Here is a 19,220-nt window from a genome sequence, read left to right on the forward strand (position 1 = left end):
ACGGCTCTAGCGGCTCCCCAAGCTCTTGGATCGTCCGGCTCATCAAACTCCAAGTCATAATCTGACACTTTCCTCGGCTCTTCCTTCCCCAAACCAGTTCCTGCAACAGTCAAAACAGAAGAGTTTTCCTCCATCGTGCCCCCAATCTGGGGCGGAGGTGTTAGAGCAGGAATAAGCACAGGGGTAAGAGGTGGAGTATCATCAAATTTGCTCGACAAATTAGCAGCTTGATTAGCCACTAAATTTGCCAACCGATTTTCAAGATTCTTATCGGATTCAATCCTAGCTTCTTCCATTTTTATAACTTGAACCAAGAGAGTTTGAACTACCTTTCTCAATTCAGCAGTTTCATTTGTAGCATTCTCCAGCTTTTTGAACCTGGCATTAATGGAAGCTTCTAGTGCTGCAATAGCATTCATTTCAATGCTTGGTTTTCGCGAATTCCCACGCGAACTTCCCATCTATCAAGAGTACTCAAGCCTTCCTCCGGAAATGATTCTTCTAAAAGTCTCTGTCTAGCGCAAGGTGACCTGCGTATAAGAATAAACTACAAGAAGAGGATAAGAAAAGTTTAAGGAACGAAAAGTTCCTTAAACTAAGAAAAAGACTAAAATAAATAAACAACTAAAACTAGCGCTGCCTCCCCGGCAACGGCGCCAAAATTTGATACTTGTCGAAGTGAGTATCAAAAATAATATTTATAATTTTCCAAACTACAACTAGCAAGCGGTAGTAAGGGTCGTGGAGTGGTCGATCGACCACTGGGACCAGTCGATCGACCACAGGAGCTGTACAGTAATGCATTCTGACAATTCCTGCAGCGCGCACCGATCTTTAAACAGCCGCCATTTCTTCGTCACTTGGTCAAATCAGGTGTTCTACGCGGCGTTGGAAAGCTAAGAGGATAAGCTTTCACCTCCAATTGAAATCGCTCGATTATCTGTTTTAGAACTCGAGATATAGCCATCTGAATAAGGCTGCAATGTCGAGAAGCACTTCTTCGCTTGTTTAAGCTTCACAACTTGTACGCAACCATGCTTTTGCTATCTTTTAGGCCTTGAAATACGCACCAAGTTCATCTCTCGAGTCACTAATTCATGTCAAATCCTATGACAAGCACTCGGGGACGGATTCGGCTCGATTTCCGCTGAATTCTTCACATTTCTGCAATATTACACAAAAACACGAAAGTAGACGGAAAAAGGGAAAATAGTAGCATAAACTACATATTTGAGCTCTGAAATGCGTGTAAAATAAGGTGTAAAACATCTATATTTAGGACACGCATCACTTTCGTTGGTGGTTTATGCCACCTCACCTAATCTCCCAACTCCCTTAGTGCTTTCAGCAGGCCTTTTGTAATACCCATGATGTTTAAGGACCCGTTTGACCGACCCTTTGACCCGGGGAAGACCTTAGGAGGGGATAGGTGAGAGACTAAGTGGAGATAAGTGTCTTACGTGAGCGGTTACTCGACCTAGTAGGGACCACTCGGTCGAGTAGAGTGAATACTCGACCGAGTAGAGCTTACTCGGCCGAGTATGAGAGTACTCGACCGAGTATAGCTGCTGTCGACGCGTCAATATAAAATGCAAGTTCGCAAGTTTCATTTCATTTCGACGGTTCCCTTTTCACTCCAACCCTAGATTGTCTCTCTCTCTCTCACCTATCACTCACCTCTCCCTACACTCTCATATAGCCTAGACCTTAACCATGGAAGGGGGCGGGTTATATAAGAAGGAGGCGCGCGAGGATGTCGTCTTTGTCAGCGTCGGTCCATGTCACTAGGTAAGTCGCTGTTTGTTGTCCTTTCTGTAGATTATTGGGGTAATCTTATAATAGGATGTGGTTACCGTTGTAGGGTGTGTCACGGAGTCTTGTTTGGTCGGTTGTGGATACATTTTCATGGTGGATTATAAGGTAGGGTTTCCCTACTCAGTTCCTGTTTAATTGATTTGAGATGTTTTGTTGTACCATGTATGATTGTTGTCTGCTGATCATCGTTGGAGTGTTGGTGCGGTGTTGGTGTGGTGGTAATGGTGGTGTTGTGATGATTGTATTGGAGTCACTTGCGGGAGTGGCTTCACACCCTAGTTCGCCCTCTGTGAAACCCGCCACGGGAGGGGATGTGCACATTAAGGGACAGGGATATCGCTCGTTGACGAGCAGGATTTAGGTGGGGATTGGCTGCGGTCCCCTACTGGCGGCGAGGATTACCTGTTGCGATGAGTAATCTGGCAGGGCTACACACCTTGGTGTGTAGTCGGTTACTGTGTGAGATCGGGAGACCGGAGGAGGAGGATGATCAGCTGGTTGCATATTGTACTTGTCTTACTTTAATTGTTAAGTAACTGACCCTGTGTTGTGTTTTCAAAACTGTGGTGATCCATTCGGGAATGGTGAGCAGTTGGTTAGCAGGTACAGTTGGTTTGTTTGATGATGGGCTTGGAAAGGATTGAGTCACCACGCTACCGGAGTAGATGTCCTAACGCATGAGCTCTATAGTAGTCATAGTTATCACCTTGTATCACACTTTGTAATTTGGTTGTAAAGAATTAACGTAATATATTATAAGCGTTCTTTTATTGTCTACTTGATCTACTACCTCGGGTGACCGAGATGGTAACACCTTCGTACATTGGGATGGTCCTTGGTAAGGCATTCTGGTGTGCGGGGGTGTTACACCTTCAATACCCATATTGAACCCATATTCAGCTAACCTGGGTGGGTATTTTGAATCATCCCCTTGCTGCAACTTTTCTGCTAATTTGTTGATGATGGGTCTGCTGTATGGTTTGGTTTTCTCCTCTTTTTTCTCTGTGAGAACCTTTCTGCTTATTCTATCGAAGGCTAACGTTCCTTTCATGGATAATATGTCTTCTTCCAGACTTAGTGCTGCTGTTGCTCGCTGCTGAACTTCCTCGAATCTTTCACAGGGATGCATAGTCAACTCTTTGTATAAATCTGAATCCTTGTCCAAGCCCTGCCGAAAAGCTTTAATTGCTGTGGATATGTCGCAGTCTCGTATCGCCACCTTTTCCGTGTTGAACCTCGTAACATAATCTTTGATCGACTCCCCAATTTCCTGCACGATCCTATAAAGATCGCTAGGTTGCTTTGGAGTCCTTCTGCTTCTTGGGAACTGCTGGTTGAAGGCATTGACTAGGTCGGTGAATGATGATATAGATTTGTTAGGAAGGCTAACAAACCACTGCAGTGCTGCTCCGGATAAGGTCGATCCGAATCCCTTGCACATACAGGCCTCTTTGGAGGCCCCATCCACTGTAGTCACCATCATCTTTTGCTTATACTGGGTGATGTGATCGCACGGATCGGCGGTCCCATCGAAAAGAGTCATCGTTGGGACGCTGAATCCCTTCGGTACAGTTACAATAGTTATGACGTCAGTAAAGGGCGAATCGGTGTAACTATCTTGCGTTGCCATCTCCATAGATGGAGGCATTCCTGGGATTCTCCTGAGAAGGCTGCGCAACTCCTGATACTGCTGCTCTATATAGGTTTCCCTTCCTGCTGGTTACCCGTGCCCCACCGATTGCTGATATTGGGTTTCTATTAGGTCCTGACGTCCAACCGCTGGTGATGCAGGTAACAGAGGTGTTTCCAGTCCTGTACTGCTTACCCATGCATATTCTGGCCTATGCGAGACTGGCTCCACGGTTGATGGGGTTGCTGATCCCAGCTGATTCTGTGAGTGTTGCTGCGCCCTAACACCTGCGCTAGAGAGATTGTCAGAGTGTAAGAAATTATCCAAAGGTAGAGTACCTGATATGGGCGTTGGTTCGTGGTGCAATGGTTCGTGATCTGGTGTTAGTGTCCCCAATCCTGTTGGAATCATGCCTCTTCCTTACTGTGGTGTGGTTTTCATATCTAGCTGCGTTACCATATCTTGGGGTAGCAGACGAGTGTGTCTTCTACCACTATCTCCTGCTGGCACACCCCTGGATCTGGAGCCTTGCGTCCAAGCTTCTGGGGTAGCAGCTTGCTGTTGCAGCTCATCGATCTGAGCTCGAACGAGGTTATTATTTGCTTCCATCTGAGACCTCATGATTCTATTCTCGCTTTACATTGTCCCGATGGTTCTTGCCAGGGTATCTAGCCCACTTATCATAATGCTAGTGGGACTTGGCGGATCCTGATCCTGGTGTCTGGGTTGCGCCTGATCCTGATGTCGCGGTTGCGCTCCTTTCTCTGGTTGTCCCATCTTCTGCTTAACCTGACTGATACCTGTATCCCTTGCCTGCGCCTTTCCCGTATGCGCCAGATTTGCTACTGCCTGCGAACTATGGCTCTGCTTAATTACTGGCACTAAAACTGCTCCCTGCGTAGGTACAACGTGCGGTGGTTGCGTCGGTGTCGTGGGTGTTGTTGCGATAGGCTGCGGCGGTGCTCGTGTTGTAGGAGCCCTGTCTATTCTTCCCAGATTTTCTTCCGAGTGTCCTAACATGCTGCTATCCTTTGTATATTGATTAATGAAGATGACCACTACGCCCCATGGGGGGGGGGGGGGGGGGAAGGGGGGGACGGGATCCACCAAGATTTGCACTATATTGAGTTGGGAGTACAACGAGGAATACGGCTTAACGGTGGAACTTTCTGTATGCTAGGGTTTCTTCTGTGTGTGTATAATTGAATCTTAGGTCATATGTTATGTGGCTTATATAAGGACGCTCCCATATAGGGTTCTTTGCTTGCTCCCCAAGTCTTCAGAATATGGCAACGTCTTGGACCCCTATGCTCCGTCTCTGGGCCTGTCAGCACCTAAGCCCAAGTTAGGCTTTCCGTCTTCCGCGGCAACACGCGGGCTCCACTGCCTCCAGGCCTGCTTTCCTTAATTCAGCCCATAGTCAGATTTTGGGCCTAACAACCTAGACTATGCAAAGGTAATCTGAAATATAAGTCATAAAAATAGAAGAAGGAGATTTAAGAGACGGAAGGAGCAATTAACCTATAAAAGGTAAGATCGTCGTAATTTATGTTTATATCGTCTAAATCAATTAATCTATCATTTATGCACCGTATAGACCACTGTTAATAGTGCCATTGACCTTAGTAGTTGTCCTTGACCGGCGTGATTATAGTAAGACCTTTGTTGACCGTCGTTGACCACCATGGTGGCGAAATTAGCGTCTAAAGGAGGGTGTGCCGTGAGCCTTAAGACGAAATTAGTGCCTTGTGTGGTTGTCGTATGAACGTGGGACCTGGGTAGTTTGTTATGTCGGCTATGGGCGGTTGTATTGGTGGTGTTGGGGTGGTTTCAGGTGGTGGTTGGTATGGTGGTTGTCGGGTGTGGTGGTTGTTTGAGTGTTTGTGCTATAAGTTGAGTTGTAGGTGTCGTGTTTGGGTTATGGGTTGTCGTGGGAGGTCGTGGCTTGTGGTGGGACCACCGTTGGTCAAGGGAGACCACGATGGTGGCTACTGGTTGTCGTGACGTGGTGTAAGGTGGTCAGTGTGTGTGTTGTGTTGGTTGTGTCGGGTTTTGAGGGGGCTGTTTAGGGTGTGTGTTTGTGGGGTGCTGGTGGCGGTAAGGCTGGTGGTTGAGGGATGGTTGGGTGCGTCGTGGTGCAGGCTGGTGGTAGCTGGGTTGGGTGGTGACTGTGGTGATTTGTGGTGTCGGGTGTAGGTTGGTTTATGGGGGGTGTTAGACACGGTTTTAAACCGTGTATATGGGGTGGGGGTGGGGGGGGGGGGGGGGGGGGGTAAGTTGGGTGTTTGTGACGGGTTTTGCATTTGGGTTATTTGGGTTTTGTAATATAATCGGGTTTTGAATATTGTAATCCTCTAATAATAATAATAAATAATTAAATTGAATAACAAATAATAATTAGAATGTAATAATTAATAATTTTATGAATTATTAATATGTTAGGTAACGGATTGTGAAGAATTTATAATCGGGTTGATCTGGTTTATTATTATTGGATCGCTTTGAGCTGCGTAATTGGATTTGCTTGCCAGGTAGGGATAAATCCTACTCAACTCTCGTTTGTTATTGTACGGTATGGTGGATGATATGTGTTTTGTATGGATTTTGCACAAGGCAAAATCATGCCAGGGTAAGTCTAGGTGGGGTTAACTAGCTCTGATCAGTCTGTGAATCAGGTTGTCAGGGTATAATGTAAGAAAATTAAAGTACATTAAAAGAATAACAATAAGACAAGGAATTTTGTACGTGGAAAACCCTTAAATGGGAAAAAACCACGGGCACCAAGCCAGGAGAGGATTTCACTATTATGTGGAATATTTAGCACAAATGATCGTAATTAACTTAAGTATTGTAAGACAATATTGTATGCTTGTCTATGTCTCGTTCTTCTTTTCGAATGATTTCCAAGTGCTCCTTATATAGTAGTGCTGAACGGCTGAATTATCTCATCATTAATGCCAAATATTCCGTCTTAATTGCCCGTAATAATGTCCATTATTGCGTCCTTAATTCCTGCCTTTAATTGCAGAATATTTCGAATTAATGCTGTTAATTACTGCGCGTATATTCTTCTTATATTATGACTTCCTGGTCGAATATCGTCCTGATATTTTGACCGTTGTCATCTCCATGGCCTGGCGCCTATCTTCACGTGTCCTGGTAGCTTGACATCCTGACACCCTGGCAGTCAGGCCAAGATAAGATACTGATCAGAGATATCTGCGGATTTCCAGGCCCAATAATTGCCCCTTATCTCCTTATTTTCGATGAGTCAGGACAAAAATAAGGAGATAATTTCCAACTATGGAAAACTGCTCAACGGTTGGATCGTGACTAATCAGTTTCTGCAATGGCTAGTTGATCAGTTTATAACGCGTGTTGCACTTACTGCAACCTCTTCAATAATTACTCTTCCAAGTTGCGGTTGAAACCCTAGTTTCACCGACTATAAATACTCTTTTACTTCATTGAATTGATCTTCACCAAAAAATTTGCTCTATTCTCTTCTAATAATCTTCTTCTTCAAGTTCCTTAATTTCCAGTTTTTAATCTTCGATTAATTTTTAACAATCCTTCAACAATGGCCGCAAAAAAGAAAACTTCCAGGGGGGCGGTGTCTCCTGGAACTCCACTTGTCCAAAACCCTGAAGAAACTACTTCTGAAAATCTCCCTTCATCTTCTGCTGCTCAACCTCATGTGGTTGATAAACCGAATGATTCTCCTCTCGAGATGATTTCAATTTTCCATGGTGATTTCCAATTCAAACCCACAAAAGCTCTGAAAGATGATCAGTCTCTCTCAAATCGCCTCAAGCCTAAATTTGAAAAGGTGCTGAAAGACAAGGGAATTATTCCTGTTGATTCCGAAGTTTGGATCCCTGAAAATTCTCCTATCAAGGCTGACTGGGCCAGTCCTGGTTGGTTCTGTATTCATGACTGGGCCTTCAGGGCTGGTTGTAAGCTTCCTTTCTCTCCTCTTATGGTGGAGGTTATTAAAGAAATCGGTGTCCCTTCTTATCAACTGATGCCTATGGTATGGAAAGTAGTCTGCTCCGTTGAGTATCTCTGCAAAAAACACAATATTTCATTTTCCCTTGATGACCTGAAGACCTGTTATGCTGTCAAGACCAATAGCCCTGGCCGTATAAGCTTCAAGGTCAGGCCTTCCACTACTCCCCTTCTCAGCAATCTGGATAGTGGGCATGACAAAAACTAGGCTGTTGGGTACATGTTTATCAAGACCAATTCTGTGGGCCCTGATCTGGCATATTTGAACTATGAAGCTTGCGTTGCTGGTGAGTACTCTGGATTTTCCTTTTATCCTACATGTTTATTCGTTAGTAAAAAATAAAATTATATTGAATCATACCTCCTTTGTGCGCAGTTGATGATTGGGTTACTGAAACTGAGTACCCTACTGCAAACATTTCTGCTTTTCTTGCTATTCTCCATTGGAGAGGTCTTGGCCTCTCTGTTGCGGGGCTGGCCATCTTCCTCGCTGCCTGAAAGCTGATGGTGCTACCAGGGTGCCTAAGCCTTCGAAGGCTGTTAGTGCCTCTACTTCAGGCAGTAAGTGTATTTTGTTTTCTTTTTTCTTCCTATCTTGGCTCTTCCATGATAGTTAGTTTTTATTGCTAATGTAGTGTTTCGTATTATAGCCACCAGGTCATCTACTGGCCTTGCCAGATTTGGTATGGCTGATCTTTCAGCCAGATTGGCTAAGATTAAGGAGGAAGGCTCCCAGGAAGGCGGTGATGCTGAGCCTGTTGTTGATTTAACCGAGTTGCCTGATGCTCCCAAGGTTTCTACTATTCCTGCTGCCCTTGCTGAAGCAGCTCAGAAGAGAAAAATAGAAGATGTTGATATGTTTGCCCCAGTCAGGGAAGTGAGAGCCAGGGTAGATAATGTGGAGGCTGCTAAAGTAAAAATCAGGGATTATGCTGCTTTCAAGTCAGATGTCATGCTCACCCTTGATCCTATTGAGACTGCTACTCAGGAAGTTGCTTCAGTAGATCACTCTGTCAGCCTTTTGGCAAGTGCCTTGGCTGCTGTAAGGGAGGTACGCTATTTTTATTATTATGTATATTTCGTAATATGTGCATTTTATTTGGAGGTTTTTATTATTATGACATAATATTTATACTATTTCTTTTTGTTTTTGGTTAGGGTGCCGCGGCCTGTCTCCAAAACGCTTATCAGGCTACTTCTCTGGTAGCCAAGATTGATCTTATGAGGTCCGATCATGATAAGCTGATGTCTGAACTGGATTTTGCTCGGGCTGACCTGGCTGCTATGGCTACTTATTTGGCGAAGGCGCAGGCTGAGAGGGATGCTGCTAAGGCTGAGGCAGGCTCAAACAAACATCTTTTACAGGAGGCGCTTGACAGGAATTAAGAGCTTACCCTGGAGAGGGATGTTTAGAGTTCAAGCTTGATGATGCCTCCCTGTATTTTTATATTAAGGGTAGGGCAGCTGTTATGTCGGAGCCTGTGGAGGCTAGGTCGAATTGGAACCTGAAGCTGAGATGGCCTTCGCTGCCTCTAAGTATCCTTATCTGCACATCATGGGCAATGAACAAGAGGTCGATTCTCCCGGGGAGCAGGATGTTGATGCTGAGGCTAGTCAGGCCAAGAGTAGGAGTGCTGATGTTGTTTCTAAGGAGAAGCAGTAATTTGAATTTTCTTTGCTGGTATTGGCCCATCCAGGGGGGATGTCCCTGGACAAACAATTTTATTTTCTTTGTTTCTGTGTAGGTCAGGGAGACTATCCCTGGCTTAATGAATATTTCGGTGCCTTTGCCCCAGGGGGTAAGGGCTTTATTAATATGATAGTAATGGCCTTCCTTGGCTAATTTTGCTTATTTCCTGATGTTCTGTTTGCTTTTAAATTTTTTGAACCTGTGAACTTTGTTTTTCCAATCCTGTGGACCTGTCAAAATCTTTATTTTGTTAACATGTAAGACATTTTTGAACTTGTCCTGTCATTTGAACTATCATGAGTAATTCAACCAAGTATGGTTTTTGCCATAGTGGTTGAAGGGGTGGGAAAACCGGCCTGACAGGAGGGCTTATGTCCCCTGCCTGACTGGAGGGCTTGGTAGTCGGCCTGACAGGAGGGCTTTTTAGACTGATGGTCGGGATAGCATACCCTTGCACCGTCTTGCTGCGTCCAGCCAGTTGTAAATATGTGCAGTAAACCTAGTCAGGTCAGGCAATTATTTCATACCTGATTGGTCCTGACATTTACTGTATCCGGTGATGGATACCAACTCGTTAGGCACAATTAAGTGCAAAATTTTGTTTCAGAAATTGATATATAGTAGAGTAGCCCTCAATCCTGAATATTTATGCATATAAACATTTATCATGTATAATTGTTCAGGATTCAAAAATAAGAAAAATTGGGTTAGTTAAATAGACATGGATTGCACATAGAGCATATGAATCACGTAATTTTTCAGATAGCATGTCAAGTTGAATCACTGATAGTAAAGATAAAGTTTTTTACCTGATTTTGGCCTGACGTTGGTTTTATACATGGAATAATTTCAAATGTGTTACATTCCAAGATCTTGGGATCATGTCTCCTTCTAATGTTTGGAGCGTATATGCTCCTTGTCCAACGATTGAATCAAATAAGTAAGGGCCTTCCCATGTGGGGGCGAGCTTGCCTGCTGATTTTTCTTTTTTGTTTGGAAAAACTTTTTGTAGGACAAGGTCTCCTTCCCTGAAAACTCTAATTCTAACATTTTTGTTGTAAGTCCTGGCTACTGCTTGTTGGTATGATGCCATCCTGATTTTGGCAGCGTCTCTTAGTTCTTCTGTCAAGACAAGGTTGTCTTGCATCAGGTCTCTATTTGCTTCAACGTTGTTCAGGCTATATCTTGATGTTGGCACCCGTACTTCTGCAGGAATGACAGCTTCGCAGCCATACACCAAAGAATAGGGTGTTTGGCCTGTTGATGTCTTTGGAGTCGTCCTGTCTGCCCATAGCACTAATGGAAGTTCCTCAGCCCATCTGCCTCGTCTTCTCTTTAGTTTCTTCTTTAGGCAGCTTATGACTACCTTGTTACTGGATTCAGCCTCGCCGTTAGCCTTTGGATATCCAGAAGTTGATGTTACCAGGTTGATATTCCATTATTGGCAAAATTCTTTGGTCTTTTTCCCCACAAATTGGGTTCCATTGTCACATACTATTTCTGATGGGACTCCATATCTGCAAATAATATTCGTTTTGATGAAGGATATTACTTCTTTTTCGGTTACTTGCCTGAAAGAGTCAGCTTCGATCCATTTGGTGAAATAATCAGTCATAGCCAGCATGAATACTTTCTATCCTGGAGCTACAGGTAGCTGTCCTACAATATCCATGCCCCACTTCATGAATGGCCAGGGTGCAGAAATTGAGTGAAGGAGCTTATATGGCTGATGTATTATTGGTGCATGAACTTGACAGGCTTCGCACTTTGAAGAGTATTCCAGGCAGTCAGCCCTCAGTGTAGGCCAGTAGTAGCATGTCCTGAGTACTTTACTTGCCAGGCTCTTTCCTCCTTTATGGTTACCACAATGTCCATCGTGTATTTCTTGAAGTACTTGTTTGGCTTCGTCAGGCTCCAAGCATCTCAAGTATGGTCCAGCCTGCGATCTCTTGAATAAAGTGTTATTGATAATAGCATAGGTTGAAGCTCTGATTTTAAAAGGCCTTGCTTCGTGTCTTCCCTGAGGTAGTATTCCTCGGAGAAACCAATCATAATAGGGTTTGGTCCAAGACTTACTATCCTGATTGACAGGGTTGACTTGTTCAGCCTTGCTGATAGCCGACTCTAATAAATGAACAATTGGTATTTTATCGAAAACTGCGGGGGTAAAATTTGAACCTAGGCTGGCCAAAGCATCAACCTGCGTGTTCAGGTCTCTTGATATTTGATCTATATTAAATAAAGCAAATTTAGCGGTAAGCTTTTTTGCATATTCTAAATACGAAATCATTTTTGCATCCTTGGCCGTATAAATTCTCTTTATTTGGTTAGAAAATAAAAGTGAATCGGTTTTTACCTTTAGGTTTTGAACACCGAGGTCTAGACATACCTTTAAGCCTGCTATCAGAGCTTTATATTCCGCTTCATTGTTAGTAGCTTTGAATTCACAGCTTATAGCCTGAGCTATCATGTCTCCCTGTGGCGATTTAAGCACTAATCCTAACCCTGTCCCCCTGGCATTAGATGCCCCATCTATGAACAACGTCCATTCTTGGTCTGGGATTTTGTTTTCTATTTGATTAACCTCTTTTATCAGGTCAGGTTCTAGGTTAGGGCTGAAATCAGCCACAAAGTCTGCTAAGGCCTGCAATTTGATCGCTGTCCTGGGTTCGAAGGAAATATCATATGTACTAAGTTGAACTGACCACTTGGCCATCCTACCTGATAATTCAGGCTTGCGTAGGACAGATTTTATGGGTAAGTTGGTCCTGACTATAATGGGGTGGCTTTCAAAATAGGGACGTAGCTTAGTATATGACATAATTAAAGCTAAGACATATTTTTCAGGTAATCCATACCTCATCTCAGCATCCAGCAGGCTCTTACTTATATAATAGATAGGATGGACTGCACTAACTGCTGTGTTAGTGATAGATAAGTATACTAACAGAGGTTCTCCCTTCTCTGATTTAGCCAGTAAGGGTGGAGATGACAGATAAGATTTTAGATCTTGAAAGGCCGCTTCATGTTCATCCGTCCACTGGAACTGCTTGTTTCTTCTGAGCAGGTTGTAAAATGTTTTACACCTTTCAGAGGATCTTGATATGAACCGGTTCAGGGCGGCTACCCAGCCTGTCAATTTCTGAATATCTTTGACAGACTTGGGTGATTGAAGTTCCAGGATAGCTTTTATCTGTTCTGGGCTGGCTTCTATGCCTCTCTTCGTAACCATGTAACCAAGGAACTTACCTGCAGAGACTCCAAAGTGGCATTTTGCAGGGTTGAGCTTCATGTTGTATTTTTCCAATATTTGGAACGCTACTTCCAAATGCTTCACATGATTTTTTGCATTCTTAGATTTTACCACCATGTCGTCTATGTAGACTTCCATGATATCACCCATTTGATCCTTGAACATCATGTTGACCAGGCGCTGGTACGTTGCCCCTGCATTCATCAGGCCGAAAGGCATGGCGTATGTAACAAGATATGCCTCGATGCTCAGAATGAATGTAGTACTCTCCTGGTCAGCAGGGTGCATTTTTATTTGATTGAATCCACTAGAGGCATCCTTGAATGTTAGCATCTCATGTCCTGCTATTGCATCTACCATGGCATCAATATGAGGCAGGGGGAAAGGGTCTTTAGGGAAAGCTTTGTTCAGGTCAGTGTAATCTACACAGACTCTCCATTTTCCATTCTTCTTCTGCACAACAACCACGTTAGCCAGCCACTCAGGGTACATTACTTCCCTGATCATTCCCATATCCAGGATTTTTTCCACTTCCTCGTTGATTATTGCATTTCTTTCAGCTGCAAATTTTCGTCTTTTCTGTTGTACAGGCTTAAAAGATGGATCACTATTAAGTTTGTGTGTAATTTTATCAGCACTAATTGCGGTCATATCAAAATGAGACCAAGCAAACCAAGATGATTTATTTTTAAGGAATTTTACCAGTTCTGGCCTGATATAATCTGGAGCATCAGATCCTACTAAAACATACCTGTCAGGGTACTCCGGGTCTAGGATTACCTGATCTGTTTCCATTCTGGGAGGTGCCACATAGGTACTCCTGACAGGGTACGGTAATTGCTATGCGAGGGACTTACCTGCCTTGGAGGGTTTCAAGGCTGTTGTATAACATTCTTGGGCTGTCTTGTGATCCCCTTTGATTGTGGCTATGCCCAAATCCGTTGGTATCTTAATACGCTGGTGATAGGTCGATGGCACAGCTTTGACATTATGAATCCATGGTCTGCCCAGAATTGCCTTGTAGGATGACAAGCAATCTAGGACTCCAAATTTCTCATAGGATGAGACTCCTTCAATGTAGGTTGGGAGATGGATTTCTCCCAATGTGCTTCTGGTTTCTCCACTGAATCCTACCAAAACGTTGGATTTCTTGGTGATTTGATCCTCATTGATTTTCATGGCTTTCAGCACGTCAAGCATGATCAAGTTCACTAAGCTGCCTCCATCTACTAGGATCCTTCTTACTGTGGCGGTTCCAATCTGCATAGAAATTACCAGGCCATCATGATGAACATCAGGGATGCCGAAAGTGATTGTTGGGAGGTGATTCGGTTTACAGGGTGATGAAATCCTTGGCGTCCTGGCTATCTTTTTTTGTTGCTGAACTGGTCAGGCCGCAGATTTCTGATCCACCAGATATGAATTTTACTTCATAGATTGGAGGTGGTGGAGGAAGGCTGCGATCCTGCTTATGCTCCTGGTTCTCTTTGCTCTGGTTTGCATTATTGCCTTTTGTTTTGATCAGGTCTTTCAGGTACCCAGATTTCAGCAGGTAAGCCACTTCTTTCCTCAGGGTAAAGCAATCATCCGTCCTGTGTCCAACGTCCATGTGGAATTCGCACCATTTTTAGTTATCTCTCCAAGGGTTAGGATTTTCCACCTTTCTGGGCCATCTGACTACTGGTCCCATGTTGTCAAGCCTCTGGATTAACCCTGCAATATCAACACTAAAGTTATGCTCAGAAATAGGTGGGAAAACTTTAGCCTTACCTTGATATTCATGTGCCAGGTTGACTTCTGAATGGTCCGGCCTGGAATATGGAGTAGGTCTGTAATTGTTTCCTTTGTTGCTTTTCCTATTTCTCTTTTCATAGTCCTTTGGTCTAGTGGATGATCCGACTTTGTAGCTCTTGTCTTCTTCCAGCCTGATAAAAGCAACAGTTTTGGCCTGGACATCTTCGAAGGTATGGCAGGGATACTTAGTGAGCTCATTGTATACGTCACTATGAGGTAGTAACCCCTGCCTGAATGCCTCCACTGCTGTTCCAATGTCACACCTGGGAATAGACTGTAACACCCCCATACTCCAAGTGCCTTACCAGGACCACTCAGGTATAAGAATGCTACCATCTCGGTTACCCGAGGCATGATATTCATAAGACAATAACGAAACAACTTTAAATAACATAACTTTAGTGAAAAGTACAACTGAAACCAAATCCCAAAATACGGGTACAAGTTCTCAAACCAACTGTCTACTGTATTAACTGAAATGTTATAAAACTAATAAAACTACAGCGGAAGACTTCTATCGTCAGATGGTGGCACATCCCAGCTATCCCAGTACTCAACTCAAACCTGCTCAATTACTGCTCACCATCCCCGAATGGATCACCGCAGGTTTACAAAACAACAACCGGGGTCGGTACTAATCACACAACTCAATATATCAACAATAAGATAAACAGACAGCTTAACCGTCACACACACACACACCATCACACCAATCCCAACAATCTCAATCACCGATGTCCACCGGACCACCACGCCGGGGGGACCGCGGCCGTTCCCACCTAAGCCCCGCTCATCATACCGAGCGATAACCCTGTCCATTAATGTGCACATCCCCTTCCGTGGCGGGTTCCACGAAGGGCGAAACTAGGGCGTGAAGCCACTCCCGCAAGTGACTCCACTCAGCCGAGAACGCATCTCGAGAACCGAGACAAACAATCACAATCACAATCACAAATCAACAACACAATTACTATATCAAACAATCAATCTCAACACATCAACAATCATCCCATTATGGGACTAATACGAGTAGGAAATCCTACCGGAAAGCACAACTATCGACGGTCTCTACAAATTTGTATCAAAAGCTTCTTCTACGAAACCTCCTCCTATCATACAACATACAAATGCTACCAAATCACAAACTACTCAAAAACCCCAAATCCCTAGATTAGGGTTTAACCAACTTAAAGGAAAAACAATAAAAGGGTACATAGATCTTACCCTCGACGCAAGGATCTCAACGGTATAACAAACGATGAAAACCGACCTTTCAAACTCCGGGATTTGCTAACAATGCGATTAAGATGATGAACGTACTTGCTTTCTCTCTTTGACAGTAAATTAGGTTTTGGAAAAGTGTTTAGAATGATGACGGAAAAGGTTATATATCTTAATCGCATAATTAACAAAACCCGAGAAAAACTCCCCGTTAACCGGCTACTCGATCGAGTATCTAAGGTACTCGATCGAGTACCCCCTTACTCGATCGAGTATCCTAGTTACTCGATCGAGTACCCAACAGGTCAGAAACTATTTTAAAACGCAACTTACCCTTACTCGACAGAGTAAGGCCTACTCGATAGAGTACCCAGAGACTTATAAATACGGAGTATTACAGTCTTCCCTCCTTAAAAAGAACTTCGTCCCCGAAGTTCAAACCACTACTAAACAAAGGTACTCCCACAACACTTCCGACTCAACAACCAAAACAAAACTCAACATAAAACATGTTACAAACTCAACTCATCCCGACAAACATACCGACATAACATACAAAAGGGTATAAAACTCTTAAAAACTCTTCGCGATCATCTCCTACCCCCCTAAAAGAAACAAGGTTACGTCCCCGTAACCATATATACCTGATCAAAAAGAAAAGGGTAACGCTCTTTCATAGCTTCCTCTGGCTCCCATGTAGCTTCCTCAGTCTCGTGGTTAGACCAAAGGATCTTAAGCAAAACTGTCTCACCACTCCTAGTCTTCCTAACCTTTCGGTCAAGAATCTGCTTAGGCACCTCAAGATATGATAAGGACTCATCTAGCTCTAAGTTCTCTGCCTCTAACACATGTGACGGGTCACTCACATACTTCTCTCGCAGCTGCAATGCGATACATGAAACACATTATGCACTCTCTCTAGCGCAGCTGGTAAAGCCAGACGATATGCAACTTCCCCAACTCGCTCTAAGATCTCATAAGGCCCGATAAACTTCTGACTTAGCTTGCCTTTCTTCCCAAATCCCATAACCCCAAGCATAGGAGACACTTTCAAAAGAACCTTGTCCCCAACCTGAAACTCTATATCCCGGCGATGTAGATCTGCATAACTCTTTTGCCTATCCTGAGCTGCTCTCATCCGTTCCCTGATCATCTTAATCTGTTCCACCATCTCATGCACCATCTCTGGTCCTAAAACCACTGCCTCAGCACTATCGTCCCAACAAATCGGACTCCTACATCTCCTCCCATACAAAGCCTCAAACGGTGCCATACCAATACTAGTGTGATAGCTGTTATTGTAAGAAAATTCTATCAAGTCCAACCTCTGTTCCCAGCTACCACCAAAGTGAAGGAAAAGTAGATCTATATACTTACATATTCATATATGTCTTAACTTAATTTGTCATAAAATTAAATATGGATTTTATGCATGCAAACAAATGAGCAAAATAGAGGAGAAATCATGTTCTTACATTGGATGTTTCGATTTTATGGGCACAAGAGAGATCACCTTTCTCTCTTGTTCTTGTGCTATCCTTAAATGGAAGAACCAAGATCCAAGTATAGGATCTCTCCCTAAGCTTAATACCCAAGGCTTTCTCTTAATAAAATTAATATTATAGGAACTAGTACAATATTAATTTAGTAGAAAATTGACCCAAAAATATTATAAACACTTAATTATTTTCGGTTTTGAAGAAGGAAGAATGGGAGCTTATTATCTCTCTAAAACTCTTATTTTAGATAAGTTGTTGAATGAATAATACACTAACTAATGTGTGTAGTGTATATCAAAATATAAGGCAAAAACCTTTTGTTTTTCCCTTGTGAAAAACCGGGCAAGGAAGAGGAGGGAAGGAAAAATTGAGCCAATGCATGCACTAGTTTGCCTTCACAATGCAAACTAGGGTTGCATGGCTAGGCTATGAAAGAATGATTATGTCTTCCACTAATTAAAATCAACATATAATTAGCTAAATCCCCTCTTATATTTCGGCACACTTATAACATGGAATCCATGTTATTTTTGTCAATTTGTCAATATGTTACATGTCACATGTAACATAAATTTGTTATGTATTTTTAACATATTAAAAATCAACGTATTAATAAAAATACGTCATATACAAAAAATCGACTTAGTAATTTTATAATTACTTGTACCAAAATATTTTACCATTTATAAATCACAACAGATTGTATTTATAATAATTCATTCAATTTCAATTGTTTCTTTAAACAATAATTTCATCCGAGTAATGATACGATTCGATTACTCCGACCGTATCTCATTTAATCACATTTTAATGAAATACGTAAATACTACTTCCAAAATCGTCCGTCAATTTTCAAGTAATTTAATTAACTCGTAACATTATACGATTAATTAAATGATCAATTAAGAGTGTTGCCCTATAGGTATGACCTAGGGGATCAACTGATCACCACCGTCGCACGACGAATGTCAAACTCTAGTCGACCAATCATTACCGATATATGTTGACCGATTGTGATAAAAATATTACTTCCCAATTGTATTCTTTAAAATGAGATTTAAACATGTGATCATCATGATCAACAGTCGTGATCGCATTATTGTCGGAGGACACATATTCCAACACAAAGTCCATCACACAAGCTCGCAACATATCCTCAAGTGTTTTGATTGTTCTCTCAGTCTGTCCGTCTGTCGCAGGATGAAATGTTGTACTCATCTTGAAAGTTGTTCCCAACGATTCCTGCAACTCTTTCCAAAACCTTGATATAAATCTCGCATCTCTGTCAGACACTATGTCCTTAGGGACTCCATGTAACTTAAGCACGTTCTTTCGATAGGCCATAGCCAATTGTGCTTTAGTCCATGTATCTTTCATTGGAACAAAGTGAGCTGACTTGGTCAGTCGATCCACTATTACCCAAATCATGTTGTTACCTTGTTGACTCTTTGGCAAACCCACGATAAAATCCATGGAAATGGATTCCCACTTCCACTCAGGTACCGTTATGTTGGGAAATGTGTCCTCAACAATAGTGCGATCACATGATTTAAATATCATTATTCAATCTCATTTTAAGAATACATGTGGGATGTAATATTTTACAGTCAACTGGTCCACACATATCGGTAATGATTGGGCGACTAGAGTTTGACATTACTTGTCGTCGGACGGTGGTGATCGATTGATCCCCTTAGGTCATACCTATAGGGAAATACTCTTAATTGATTATTTAATTAATCGTATACCGATACGAGTTAATTAAATTGCTTAAAATTGACGGATAATTTTGTGAGTATAATTCACGTATCTTATTGTAAATATGATTAAATAAGACACGGTCTAAGTAATCGAATTGTTTTATTACTTAGATGAAATTATTGTTTACAGAAACAATTGAAACGGAATGAATAAATTATTATAAATACAGAATGTTGTAGTTTATAATTTGGAAACTTTTGGTACGAGTAATTACGAATTACTAGTCAATTTTATAAATGACATATTTTATGAGTATGTTGATTTTTAATATGTTAAAAATACATTACATTGTGACATGTCATGTAACATGTTACATGTTACATGTGACAAAATTGACAAATAACAAAAATAAAATGGACCTCCCATTTTATTGATACATACCGAAATATGGAGGGAGTTAGTGGAAATTGTGTTAATTGTTTAAGTATAAACACAATGATGAAAGTTAACAAGTAGCCATGCAAACCTAAGCTTTTGAGAAGAGCAAAAATAAAAGGTATTGGGCAACCTACCCAAGCCATATTTTTCGGCCAAAAAGAAAAGAAAGAG

At 42.3% G+C, this 19,220-nt stretch overlaps 1 protein-coding gene across 1 annotated transcript; it reads right to left on the reverse strand.

Moving 5' to 3' along the window:
- Positions 1–415: 415 nt before the first annotated feature.
- Positions 416–3,463, reverse strand: LOC141590325 (uncharacterized). The gene is made up of 2 exons (XM_074410923.1): positions 2,721–3,463; positions 416–530 (listed from the first exon to the last, which is right to left on the reverse strand). Exons 1-2 carry the CDS (start codon positions 3,461–3,463, stop codon positions 416–418), a joined length of 858 nt encoding a protein of 285 aa, XP_074267024.1.
- Positions 3,464–19,220: the final 15,757 nt, after the last annotated feature.

This window comes from Silene latifolia, chromosome 7, assembly GCF_048544455.1.
Source record: "Silene latifolia isolate original U9 population chromosome 7, ASM4854445v1, whole genome shotgun sequence".
NCBI lineage: Eukaryota > Viridiplantae > Streptophyta > Magnoliopsida > Caryophyllales > Caryophyllaceae > Silene > Silene latifolia.

What these genes read in the sequence shown, in the direction of transcription:
- LOC141590325 (XM_074410923.1), bottom strand. Translation starts at nt 3,463, where the DNA reads ATGCCTCCATCTATGGAGATGGCAACGCAAGATAGTTACACCGATTCG. An exon ending in GATTCAAAATACCCACCCAG is followed by an intron (nt 531 to 2,720) that starts GTTAGCTGAATA and finishes TCTTATACGCAG; the next exon opens with GTCACCTTGCGCTAGACAGA.